Below are 13,408 nucleotides of genomic sequence, written 5' to 3'. Positions count from 1 at the left end.
CAGGGAGTTACTCTAGGAGAGCTGGACAGGACCATAGAAGGTCCTTAACCCATTAGCAGGACCGGTATCTTCTTCTTTGTGCAAGAAGAAACAGGATGAGCACTGCCAGAGTCCTACAAAATTACCTCCAGCAGGCCACGGGTGTGAATGTTTCTGGCAAACAATCAGAAACAGAATTCATGAGGGTGGCCAGAGGGCCCAACGTTATGTAGTGGGCTCTGCACTCACTGCCCAGCACCGTGGACCTTGATTGGCATTTGCCATTGAACACCAGAATTGGCAGGTCAGCCACTAGCACCCTGTGCTTTTCATAGATGAGAGCAGGTTCACCCTGAGCACATATGACAGACGTAAGCGGGTCTGGAGAGGCCGTGGAGAACATTACGCTGCCTGTAACATTCAGTATAATTGGTTTGGTGGTGGGCCAGTGATAGTCTGGGGAGGCATATCAATGCAGGGATGCACATACCTCTAGAGGCTAGACAATGGCACCCTAACTGCCATTAGGCATTGGGATAAAATCTTTGGCCCCATTGTCAGACCCTACACTTATGCAGTGGGTCCTGGGTTCCACCTGGTGCACGACAATGTCCGGCCTCCTGTGGCGAGAGTATGCAGCCAGTTCCTGGAGGATGAAGGAGTTGATGCCATGAAATGGCCCCCATGCTCGTCTGACCTAAATCCAATAGAACACCTCTGGGACATTGTTTCGGTCCATCCATGCCGCCAGGTTGCACCTCAGTCTGTTCAGGAGCTCAGTGATGCCCTGGTCCAGATCTGGAAGGAAATACCCCAGGACACCATCCGTCATCTAATTAGGAGCATGCTCCAATGTTGTCAGGCATGCATACAAGCACATGGGGGCCATACAAATTACTGAGTACTATTTTGAGTTGTTGCAATGACATTTCAGCAAAATGGACTAGTTTGCTGCATCATTTTTCCACTTTGATTTTCAGGGGTCTTGAGGAATTGAGCCCCTCTGTAGGGTGATCATTTTCATTTCCATCAAACAATGTGGCATCCTTTCGTTCCGAACACATTACCCAGGTCATATCAGTATAGATATACAGCATGATATTGTTCCCCATTGAGATGTATTTTCAAAGTGTTCCTTTCATTTTTTTGAGAAGTGTATTTTTTCTGGCTTATTATGATTGCAAGCATCTCCTTTTATGTACCCATTTTAAAATCCTAGTTCCCAACGGTCTGATGGGTGCTGCTAAGAAAAAGGGTTATATACAGGTTTCTCAGGTTCAGCTTCACCTCTATAAATTACCAATCCAGTACTGCCCCTTTTAAACCTCCCCTAATTCTCGGGTAATGCACTGTAGGTACTCAAGGTTATAAAGTGCCCACCATAGTGTAGTAGAATCAAACACTCCTTTTGGTAAATAATAGATTAATGCACTCCCATAAACTGGTGTTCTCATGCATGTCCTGCTTCCGGCCTCCAGCTAGTTAGGTCACCAAAGGTAAATAAACAAAGTTATTCAGCGCTGCTACTTCTATGATGTTTTCCCAAATACATAAATGTGATACACAACTGTGCAAGTAATATGTGTGCAAAATAAACAATAAATCCAATAATCAACATCAATTGATAACGGAACCAGAGTCCTTAGTGCTGTAGTGAATAAATAAGTTCAGTAAAAAAAATAGTGTCCTTAAGTGCATATAATAAAAAGTGCTGCTGTGCTCCACTTGCTTGAAAAAAGCCCCTTGTGGTTACCTACTTACCACAAGTAGAAATATATCAGGCGGTTGGTTATAAATATATCCAAAGATCCTTGTGGATGCAGCCTTTTTGGGTAACAATTGTTAGGAGAGATCCTTAAAATGGATGCCCGAGACTCCAGAGTGTCCTCATAGAAACAAGAAGCCATCCATGGTGAAGTACATCATGAAAAATCGTTTATTAGATAAAAGAAACCTACTTACAAACATGTAACGTATACAGGCAGTGCTCGGCGCGGTGGTTAGCTGCTCTCGCAGCGTGCGTTCCACCGGCCAGAAGTGACGTCGTTCGTGACAAGGTACGCTCAGCCAATCGCTAGACGCGTTTCGCCCTCCTCGCAGGGCGTCATCTGAGCTACAGTCAGATCATGGACAGTAAATCTAGCACTAGGCCTCCTCTGTACATCTAAAGTGATAACCTGTAAAGGCTTTTAAAGTGTTGCCTATAGATAGTAAAATTTGTAGTTTTGTCGCCATTTCATGGGCGTGTGCAAATTTAAAGCGTGACATATCTATTATCTATTTACTTGGCATAACATCTTTTATATTTACAAATTGGGTTATGTATTGTGTTATTTTGCATTAAAATGTAGGCGTTTTTTTCCCAAAAAATTGCGTTTGAAAAACCGCTGCGCAAATACTGTGTGGCAAAATAAATTTCAAAACCTCCCAGTTTATTCTATAGGGCCTCTGTTAAAAAAAAAAAAATACATAATGTTTGGGGGGTTCGAAGTAATTTTTTCACAAAAAATACTGATTGTTACATGTAAATAAAAAGTGCCAGAAAAGAAGTTACTCCTTTTTTTTTTTTTTATTCGCTTTGGTCTGTTAAATGCACCATTGAAGTATTCTGTTATATCTGTTTGATAGGTAAAAACAATATCTTTTAATCTTGCCAGAAATCCAGGGAGCTCAAAATGTCCTGTGCCCTCTGTAATATCATCGTAAATAGTATTATCAGCCCATACAGTACACCTCTGAGAGACTCTGAGAGACTATCTCCCCCCCCCACCCCCACCCCCACCCCAATGTTATGGAGCAGAGGAGAGGGAGAGGTGTTTTCTAGTTCTAACACACTTCCTCTCCTAGGGCAGCAGCTGTTTCACGATGGTTACAGTACTGTGACTTTTGACACCCTAAGATAGGAAGTGTTATTGGCAGGATCAGCAGGTAAAAATAAGTACACTGGAAATAAGAGAACTTGTACAGCCACCACAGCTAGGGTTTTGTAAGCTTTCATTTTTTTTTGTTTTTGGGTGCACTTTAATGTTGAGTTGAACTGCAAGTGGAACAATGAACTGGAAGCAGACCGGACCAGTAGTCTACACGTCAATTGCACTTTGTCAAGTCGTCTGTATCCTATCCTAAGGGAGCTGGCTGTATGCATATGGTCTTGGTCATGCTGGCTATATACTGTATATCAGTGGTCCTCAACCCTGGCCTACAGGGCCCACTAACAGGCCAGATTTTAGGTACTACCTTGGGGAGATGCAGACTAGAGTACTGCAATCACTGAGCAGCAAATGATATCACCTGGGATGTATTTCAGTTATCTTGAAAATCTGGCCTGTTAGTGGGCCCTGTAGGCCAGGGTTGAGGACTGCACTGCTGTGTGTGTGTGTGTGTGTGTGTGTGTGTGTGTGTGTGTATATATATATATATATATATATATATATATATATATATATATATATATATATATATATATATATATATATATATATATATATATATATATATATATATATATATATATATATATATATATATATATATAATGTGTGTGTGTGTATGTATGTATGTATGTATGTATGTGTGTATATATATATATATATATATATATATATATATATATATATATATATATATATATATTTTTTTTTTTTATGTCCCTTTTATATTTTTAAACTTTTTTTTTTTTTTTTCCCACTAGGTGGATCGTATGTCTTTTCCATGTGGATGTTCTAAGGAAGGATGTAGCAATACCGCTGGCCGCATTGAGTTTAACCCAATCCGAGTACGGACACATTTTTTGCACACAATCATGAAGCTTGAATTAGAAAAGAATAGGGAGCAACAGCTCTCTGCAACTAATGGTTGCCCTACAGAAGTTGGTACACTTGCCAATTCAATGGTCCAGTCAGGCCACCCCATAGAGTATTCTGTTGCTGAGAACTATGAGGTTGAAAGTGACCCTCAGTCTGCCATGATGCACTTTCAGAATTCTGATGAGTTAGACTGTAGTGGTGAAGAGGAAGAGGATGATGATGACGAGGAAGAAGATGGAAGCAGCTACTGCAGTGAAGCAACTGATTCCAGCACTCAAAGTTTAGCACCAAGCGAGTCGGAAGAAAATGATGCGGAGGATGATGATGAAGACTGTGACAAATCAGATGACTTTAATGATGCAATTGTACCCCATGATGACAATCTACCTGTATCTTCAGTCTTTTGCTATTCCGATGCCAATGCTTTGCATGAAAACCATTTAAAAAATTCTCCATATTATACAAACCCCTCAACCCTGTATTATCAAATAGACAATAATAATTCTGCTGCCACAAGCCAGCTTACAGAGGTCTACTCTGATCGGGACTCGCTGAAAAATGGGGCTACAAATTTGGTGCCTTACAACATGAGACCAGAGCAGTTTAAGTATGTTGACTATTCAAGCCAGTCAGTTGAAGAATACACCAATAGTCATTATACTTCTTCAAGTCCCTCAGTGATAGTTTGCCGGGCCGCTTCAGAAAACGACAACGGTCACTGCAATCCTTTGTATGCTGAACATCGGTCAAGTCTCCCACCAGTAGGGTTCTGCTCCTATTTAAAAAGCCCTTCATCTGAAGGATATGTATCAAATTTAAATGGTAATGGTCACCATGTACCCGAACTTACTGATAATGCCATAGCACTCTCCGAGACAAATAAACTTCATGAGGATTGCATGAAATCTCCTGTAGTAGAGACTGTTCCAGTTTAATGGTTGTATAAATGAAAAAAACATCTTGGAATTTTTTTTCCTAAATGTGATTTACTGATTTCCTACAAAACTGAAGTTAACCCCAAGGAAATGAAGATGAACAAGTTATTGTCCTAGTCTTATTCGATTTGAGATTTATGTTTTTATGTTAACATAATGACCATGGCAATGCACAACAACACTGTTTAACAATGTATAAAAAAAAAAAAGTATCTAAACAGATTTGTTTATTAGGAAATGTTAATTTAAATATGTTAATCTTTATATATTTCAGAAATAGCCTTCTATCAAAAAGGTAACATCTGCCAAATCAACACAATCAAATCTTTGTAAAGCTGATTTACGGGTCTGTGCAAGATTGCTCTGATTCTTTTGCAACCTGTGGATTTCTGATTGGTTGAATTACAAGTAAGAGCACCTGTCCTTTTGGGATTTTTTTTTTTTTTTTTGTATGCCATCAGAAAAGTCACAGGTTGCTAAGCTTGTCTTAAATATTGATATCTCAAATTTAGAGAAAAAGACTTAATGTGATTTTGTGTTAAAATATTATGGTTACCTGTGATTTATTATTTATGAAAGTTCTGTGAATTGTTTAGTGTATTTTTTTTTCTATTATTTATATTGACAAATGGACGCATGTTCATAAAAGAGTAAAATACTTCACAGCATATCATGACATGCCCTTACAGAATTGGAAATGTCCTATGCAGAAAACCTTTTAAATTAGATATTTAGGTGGTACTAGGTTTAAAGTAAAGGATACACCATAATAATTGGATTTAAACTTAAAAATTGTGGGTTTGTATGCTATGAATTTTACATTTGACTTTTTATACTTGTAAAAGTTTCATAATTTCAGGCATTCTTCCTTTTAGAAGAAACTGTACTGGGGATAAAATGGTAAGATACAATTGCTGACCACCTTTGGTAAATGCAATGTGCGTGGTTATCTTTTGGCCTTCAGTACTTTGAGTCCCTATCCTGGAACTTATGAAGTCAGAACTCGTTTGTTTTTGGTCAGTGACTCAATATATTGAAGCCAGAGGATCAATGACAGCCAGACACTTCAAATTTTCAAGTGAGGTCAGCAGTGGCAGGCCACATTTCTTAGCACAAGTATTTTCTGTTTAAGATTATCCATTAGTGGATACCAACTTGAAGCATATCAATGTGCCTATATATGAATTGTCTGTGTTTTCAAATATGTGGCTCTGAACCAGACCGGTTTCAAATTTATGAAAGACTGTCAAAACCAATAGATCAGTGCCAAGTCCTGGCCTGCTCAATCCACTGGCTGGGGCAATTCAGATAAGATAAGCTGAAACTACCCAGTCATTTAGGCTATATAGTGGAGCAGCATCTTGGGTGCTAAATAACGTTTTAGTGTGATAAGAAGCCATTTAGTATGACCAGCTTAGCAATAATAAAATACCTATAAAATTTAGGAAAAATGCTTCTAAACATTTGAATGGTTAAGCTAGTGGTATTTTCCAGTAATTCCCACAGGTGATTGAGTCCATGGGGTTGATTTACTAAAACTGGAGAGTGAAAAATCTGGTGCAGCAATGCATAGAAACCAATCAACTTCCAGGTTTTATTTTCAAAGCTTATTTGAAAAAGCTAAAGTTAGAAGCTGCTTGGCTACCATGCAGAACTGCATCAGATTTTGCACTCTCCAGTTTTAGTAAATCAACCCCTATGGGTTTGACCATAGTCCTACTGACATTACTATAAACAAATTATGTTTTAGTGAACAGCATCGTCCATCAGAAATTCTAATTTAAAGGCAAGCCTCAGCCAGAATGAAACTGAAGCCTTGAGTTGCACATGGGAACACAACATGAGAACACAACCAATCTGCTCGGGCCTTCTATTTTTCATCTAGATCAACCATTGCCTCAGATTCATTATTGCTAGTAATGCGGTGGTGTTGGAACACCTGCTCCTTTCCCGTGTGATAATTCAGGACAAGCGTTTCCAAATCCACCTACTCTTCTTTCAAAAAAAAGAAACAAGATGTTACTGCAAGAAGTCACATGACAGGACTCATTCTTGCTTAGCAGCACATTTGAGGGTCCTGTTGCGCCAAGAGTGCAATGGGTCATAAATCGCATGGAATCTGAACTCAAGGCAAATACACTGATAAAGCCAAGCTACAAATGCACTCTCTGAGGTTGATTTATTATAGCTAGAGAGTGCAAAATGTAGTGCAGCTGTGCATGGGAGCCAATCAGCTTCTAACTTCAACTTGCTCAATTAAGCTTTGACAAAACAAAAAAAAACTGAAAGCTGATTGGTTTCTATGCAGAGCTGCACCAGATATTGCAATCCCCAGGTTTAGTAAATCAACTCCATTATCTCTAAAGCCCCGTACACACATACCGATTGTTGGCCGTAAACATTCGGCCGATTGTAGGCTTGTTAGTATGATGCTTCCAACAGCCGACAGCACATTTTCGGCCGAACAGAATCGGGTGTGCAGGCATTAAAATTTTTGTTGGCCGTCACCAGAACGGCCGATTTTTCGCCAGTCAGTACAGATTATGGCCGGCAGACCGCAGATTAGCAAGACTGGGCATGCTCAGAAAAGAAAAAAGACAAGGAAAGTAAACCATCACATGACATCACTTCTGCAGTCGGCTGTTGTTGGCCGACAAAATTTGTGTGCAGTCTTTTGCAGTTTTCAGCAGACACGACAGCCCTGGACAAAAGTCGGCCGATCGCTCGGCCGACTATCAGTACGTGTGTACGGGACTTTACACTTGCATGGAGTTCCACTCCTCTTCTGTCTTTTTAGCATACTTATGAACAGCACCGTAGTCCACTGCTTGATTTCATTTGTTGTTTGAAATTGTAAGTGAACGAATGAGGAAAAAAAAAAAAAAAAAAAAACAACCTGTCCAAGATTTCCTTGAAATCTATTTCCCCCAATAGTTTGTGCTTCAAATATTATTTTAAGCATCTACTGGAAGACATAGGTCACATGTCACTTGAGTGTATCCTAGAGCTATATAAAACACTAGAAGTCCCTTTCAACAAACCAAGATCATAATCATTTAGATGTAAAAATATTTTATTTTGGGGCCACCAAGAACAAAATCTCCCTTGAGAACCCAGTATTACAGAACAATTTGCATTTAAAGCGGAGTACCTGTAAACTTATTCCTATATTGATGCACTTTATATAAGGCCAGTACAATCTCAGAAACTGTTTAAAATGAAAAGCACCTTTCATAATAGTGTAGATATTGAATAAACCCTGGGACTATTTGGCATTTGTAATTAGCATGTTATTTTCAAATGCTTGTACAAATACTGACACATCAATACCTTAATCACTGGCATGAACATGCCATTATTAAAGTTTCATCATATTTCTGTTTACTGAAGTGTGATCAATGCAAAAATAATTTGGGTTGGCTGTTGTGGTTTTGCTGGGTATAAGAGGATGATGTGCTCTACTGGTAAGTGGATGCTGACACTTTTTCTCAAGGCTGGGTGCTTAGATAAAATGCTCTCCATTCTTAATAACTTAGTGTATATATGTTCAAATGGATCTCTATCTTAGTTCATTAGGGTATCCTGCGTGGGATCCAGTCTGGTTTCAACCTTTGCCTAAGAAAGAAAAGTGGAAATGTTTTTAAGTGTCCCTGTCCATTGTGGTGGTCTTGCATAATAAGGAAGTACAATACTTATTGGGCCTTGGGTGTGAGGAAATAATGTCATGTAGATGGGGACTCCTGACCCATAATCCTGTAACATAGGTGGGAATCCTGTTCTAGCAAATAAACTTTAGATCCCCATTGGATCCTTTGCACACTGCTGTCCCTTGGAATTCAGATATCCCTAGAATGAAGGGCAAATGTAAAATGGTAATGAGTTTGAAACCCCCTGTGCTGATTTTCCCAACCTAATATGAACCAACTAATCCCTGGTAACTGTACTGTGCACATTATTGCAATATGTTTAGTCATTTATCATTTCATTATGAAGGCTTACCAAAATATTTAAATGCATCAGCTTTATTAAGCTTTAACTACTTTAAGACCGTTTCTTCAGATTTAAAAAAATATATATATATCTCGAGTAACAGATGGGTTAAAAGTGTAAATAAGCACTCCCTGCAAAGAAAATGCTTCTTACTTTCTTGTCCTATCACCCACAACATTAAATTTGACCGTATTGAGATAATCTTGTTGAAGCCCCTTCCAACATCTGGCACACATCCACTGCACTCTAGTTACACCCAGTGGCCCCTATGTCGCTACTGTGTTCTAAAATGATGTAGGGGCAAGTAAATGAAACCACAGACTGCAACGGGGAAAGCAGGAAAAAGGTGTTTAATGCCTCTTTGGAGCTGACCAGCTGCATTTAACAGTGCCCAGATAAGTGTAAGCCATGACACCCTAAATTGGAAGAAACTGTTTTTAGGTTATGCATGTCTACTGAAATGTTTCATTACAGGTTGTATGAAAGGCTGTTGTAACTACAGTGGCATATTTAAAACTGTACATTATATGAGGTTAGGCAGTAGACAAGACTTGAAGTGGCAGTCTTTTGCATATCCCTGGTCTAGGGTAAGAGGATACCTAACTGTGGCCTTCCAGATGTTGCAGAACTAAAAGTCCCATGAGGTATAGCAAGACTCTGACAGCCACAAGCATCCAGAGCAAGAGGCATGATGGGACTTGTAGTTTTGCAACAGCTGGAGGGCCACAGTTTGCAAATCCCTGCCTTAGACCATCAAGCTAAAGACCTCTAGTGGTAGTAGTGCATGAGTCACATTGATTTAGTCACTTTGTCACACTTGCTTGCAGGTAAGAAATTACAACATTAATGGGATTGTTTCAGTGACCGGTATGCAGAGATTGACCGCTTACTGATCAGGTTCAGAAATACAAAATGTGGGCACTAGTGTGTTATTGGCCAGCCCCATTTAGGTGCCTTCTCTTCTTAGGCCAGCTGCATTAAATCAAACCTGTCAATTGATGCAAACCTTTGTTAGAAAACTGACATTAACTTTTACTAAGCAAAGAATCTCATCCATTACGTTGCTTCTCTAAAACTAACTTCCATTGGTAACTATGGGGTTTATTTACTAAAACTGGAGAGTGCAAAATCTGGTGCAGCTCTGCATAGAAAACAGTCAACTTCCAGGTTTTATTGTCAAAGCCTACTTGACCCAGCTGAAGTTAGAAGTTGACTGGCTACCATGCACAGCTACATCAGATTCTGAGTTCACCATGTTTATTAAATCTCAAGGCTGGGTTCACACACATGCGAATTGGATGCGTTTTTAATTGCATCCAATACGCATAACATGTGAATGTGACCAGCTTTTAATGGAGCCAGTTCACACATGGGGCGGGGCGGCTGCTGTGCGTTTTTTAAAAAGGTTTTGTGCATTTTTGGGTCTGGTTCAGGTGCGATATCAGGTAAAAATTTGCACCTGAACCGGTGAACAGAAACACTCCAGACTGCAACCTGCTGCCACATATTTGTGAACCCTGCCTAAGTTTTGGACTATCCTTGAGCACTTCAAATGCAAATAAGGACACTCAATGGATGTTACTCATGTAGTCAGGTGCCCAGATACAAAATGAAACTAGTTTCAAAGACATTGAAAATTTGATTTTGGGAGAGAAACTTTTATAGCAGACTGGTATCTGTTCCTAAGTAATTTACTTTTAAATATATAAAATGGCTAATGGCTTTATCCTATATATGTATATTTTTCTTCTAAAACCCTCATGAAGAAACTTTAACAGAATAAAACTGTTGAAATATCAAACAGCTGGGACTAATCTAGAGTCACTTCCAAAGTTTTAAGGCCCGTACACACGTACCGATCGTCGGCATACAAACGTCGGTGGACGAAGGATCTGCCGATTGTACGCGTGTTAGTATGGTGCCTCCGACAGATGTCTGCGCACAATCCGCGGACAAAAGTCTTTCGTGCAAACATGAAAATATTTGTATGCCGACACCAGAACGGACGATTGTTCGCCTGTCAGTACACAATTCGGCCGACAGACCGCAGATTTGCAAGACTGGGCATGCTCAGAAAATAGAAAACACAGGGAAAGTTAACCATTACATGACATCACTTCTGCAGTCGGCGGACAAAATTCTTGTGCTGTCCTTGTGCTGTCTTTGCACTTTTCAGCAGACACCGACATCCCGGGGAGAAAAGAGGAACATTTGTAAGCCGACCATCGGTACGTGTGTACGGGGCTTCAGTCTTGGCAGGTCTATATTGTCTATACTACACAATTCACCATCACCCATACTGCTTTAACTGTGATTGACTGCTAAAGCCATGACACTGTTACAAATATTTAACAAGTGCTATACCCATGAAAACACAGGAGGAGAGTTATTATTATAGAGATGCCATTTTCAATTTGTTTAGATTTTATTTCACACCGATTCACTGTTGAGCTTGTTTAGACAAATTTTGTTTAGAAGACATTCTTTTTTTTTTTTACTGCAGCACAACACCATAATGTGCAGCTAGTTGTCTACTACAGTGCAGCATGCGCCACAGAAGTCTGTTCTACACCTACAACATTGGATCCCCTTTTCTATGGTGCTACTGTTTAATGGTTGGCCATACCAGGATACATGCTGTAGGCACTTGAATTAATAATACGGACTTAGACCAGCCTATAGACATGGGGTTGATGGGATTGGAAGTGGGAGGAAATTACTCCAATGGGAACAGAAACAAAAAAAAAAAGGGGAAAAAATACTGGAGAAATGTCCCCAGACAGAACACAGACAGCATTACAAATATATTGAGTAATATAGAACAGTTAAATTGTGCTCCTTTTTTTTTTACATAAATATAAGAGAGAGATTCAAAATTTTGTTCCATCTGCCAACATTTACTACCTTTTTTAAAAAAACATCTAGAACTTGAGTTTGGTGATGTACTGTTATCTTTGCAGTCTGGAACAGAACTTTCCTTGTTTTTTGCTAAATGTCTACAATTTTGGTTGCCTTTAGGCCATAGAATTGACAAACTGTGGCCTGTTGGAAATGCCTAGACATAAACTTGTCCCCTTCACAAGGAGAACTGTTTATTACACAATGCTATTCCAGTCATCCCTATTCGTTTAAAGCTACTGTGGTTTATATTTTGAGAACTATATATGATTGTTTTCATCAGCCAATTGCAGCTTGTAACAATCCACGAATATAAATGGACTGTATATGTGAATCTCATGCCAGATACCCTTAACATCAAACTGAGACTGCTATCTCTAGACACTCCAGAGACATAAACTCAGCCCTCCCCTAAAATATAAACATATGATTTCCTCATATGAAATACCTAATTCCATGTATATTCAACTATGGATGTTGGTGAAAAAAAAAAAATAATAATAATGCATTCAATGCGTTAAGATTTGTCTCTGCTATTTGTAGAATATGTTAAGGATTGGAATCAATCAAGTTAAGTGCCAACATTGCCGTCTCTGATTTCATAATTGCCAAAGATCCAAGTTTTTTTTTTGGGGGAAGTTTTGAATAAGAAGAATCTTATGCCTTGTTTCCACTGAGCGGATCGGTTCGGGTCAGTTCGGTACGGTACGCTATTTTGAGTGTTTCCATTATGAAAGTGGCCCATACAACCGAACCAAACCGAACCATTCCTGGTCCTCCTTCAGATGTAGGGCCATAGGAAATGGTACGGTACAGTTAGGGCGGAGCCACTGGCGCCACACGATAGATTCCACTGATTGGTGGACAGGAAAACGTCAATGCTCACGTCAAAACGAAAGCACAAAACAAACACCACGTTTGATGTGAACCCTGCATGGCCCCTGGCGGTCCGACTTGCAGTGGAAACGCTCACCTGAATAGGCCGGACCATTCTAACACTTCCAAACTGTACCAACCCGAACTGTTCCATTCAGTGGAAACGAGGCATTACAGTATACAGTACTTCCCTTTTATTTTTTTTTAGACATCCTTTTAAAAAAGACATTAGTGATAGCTTGGATGTAACTTTCATATGCTGGATTACCATGTGCTATAAAAGGTAGTTCTCGTATAGGGTGTTTTTTTTTTTTTTTCTTCTTTTTTTGAGGCGAATGGACAATTTTATTAGAAAATACATTTTTGTAAAAGAATTATAAAAAGTTGCTGTATGATCGATTTTTCAAAAGAACCGAAGTCCCATATTAATATTATACTAGAACGTGGGTGTCCTTTAATTTAGTTTTATTCTTATACATTTTTTGATCAAGCAATAGGTATTTGCAGGGTATAAGCCTTGCCTCCCTTTTTTCTATATAGCAATAAAAACCTGTCAGAGGTTCCGTTATTTTTCTGTACGCTATCCAAAAGAAAGAAAAAAGTTCCTTCTGGAGTCGGGCTTTAAAAGAATATTCAGGGGGACATGTAAAACCTGGATTGGCCAACCGCAAACACTACACTACATACTTACCTTGCTAAGGCACAGTGCCAGTCTTATGCCTTTAGCAACCAAATCTGTTGCATTTAGCAAGCACTCAGAATTCCATTTACTTTTTTAAGTGTCCCCAGACAAATGTTTGCTAGAAAGGTTGTGCTGTAACAAAGGGGGGTCATTTCCCTTCCTTTGAGAGAGGAGCCCAAGTGCAGCTTTGCTTTAAAATTGCATTATTTCGATTGCTTATCATATTTTAAAGAAACCTTTCT

General features: G+C 39.3%; 1 protein-coding gene across 2 annotated transcripts in view; it reads left to right on the top strand.

The window, feature by feature from the left end:
- Window positions 1-5,455, top strand: part of CSRNP3 (cysteine and serine rich nuclear protein 3) — a 186,243-nt gene extending 180,788 nt beyond the window's left edge. For both annotated transcript variants that reach the window (XM_082262407.1, XM_082262408.1), the window contains exon 5: window positions 3,671-5,455. In XM_082262407.1, the coding sequence (XP_082118533.1) occupies window positions 3,671-4,720 (1,050 nt within the window). In that variant the 3' untranslated portion in view covers window positions 4,721-5,455. The remainder of the gene's footprint in view (window positions 1-3,670) is intronic.
- The last annotated feature ends 7,953 nt before the right edge of the window (window positions 5,456-13,408 follow it).

Source organism: Pelophylax lessonae (assembly GCF_965119305.1).
Source record: "Pelophylax lessonae genome assembly, chromosome: 6".
Taxonomy (NCBI): Eukaryota; Metazoa; Chordata; class Amphibia; order Anura; family Ranidae; genus Pelophylax; species Pelophylax lessonae.
This window is presented reverse-complemented; position numbering and strand designations above follow the sequence as displayed.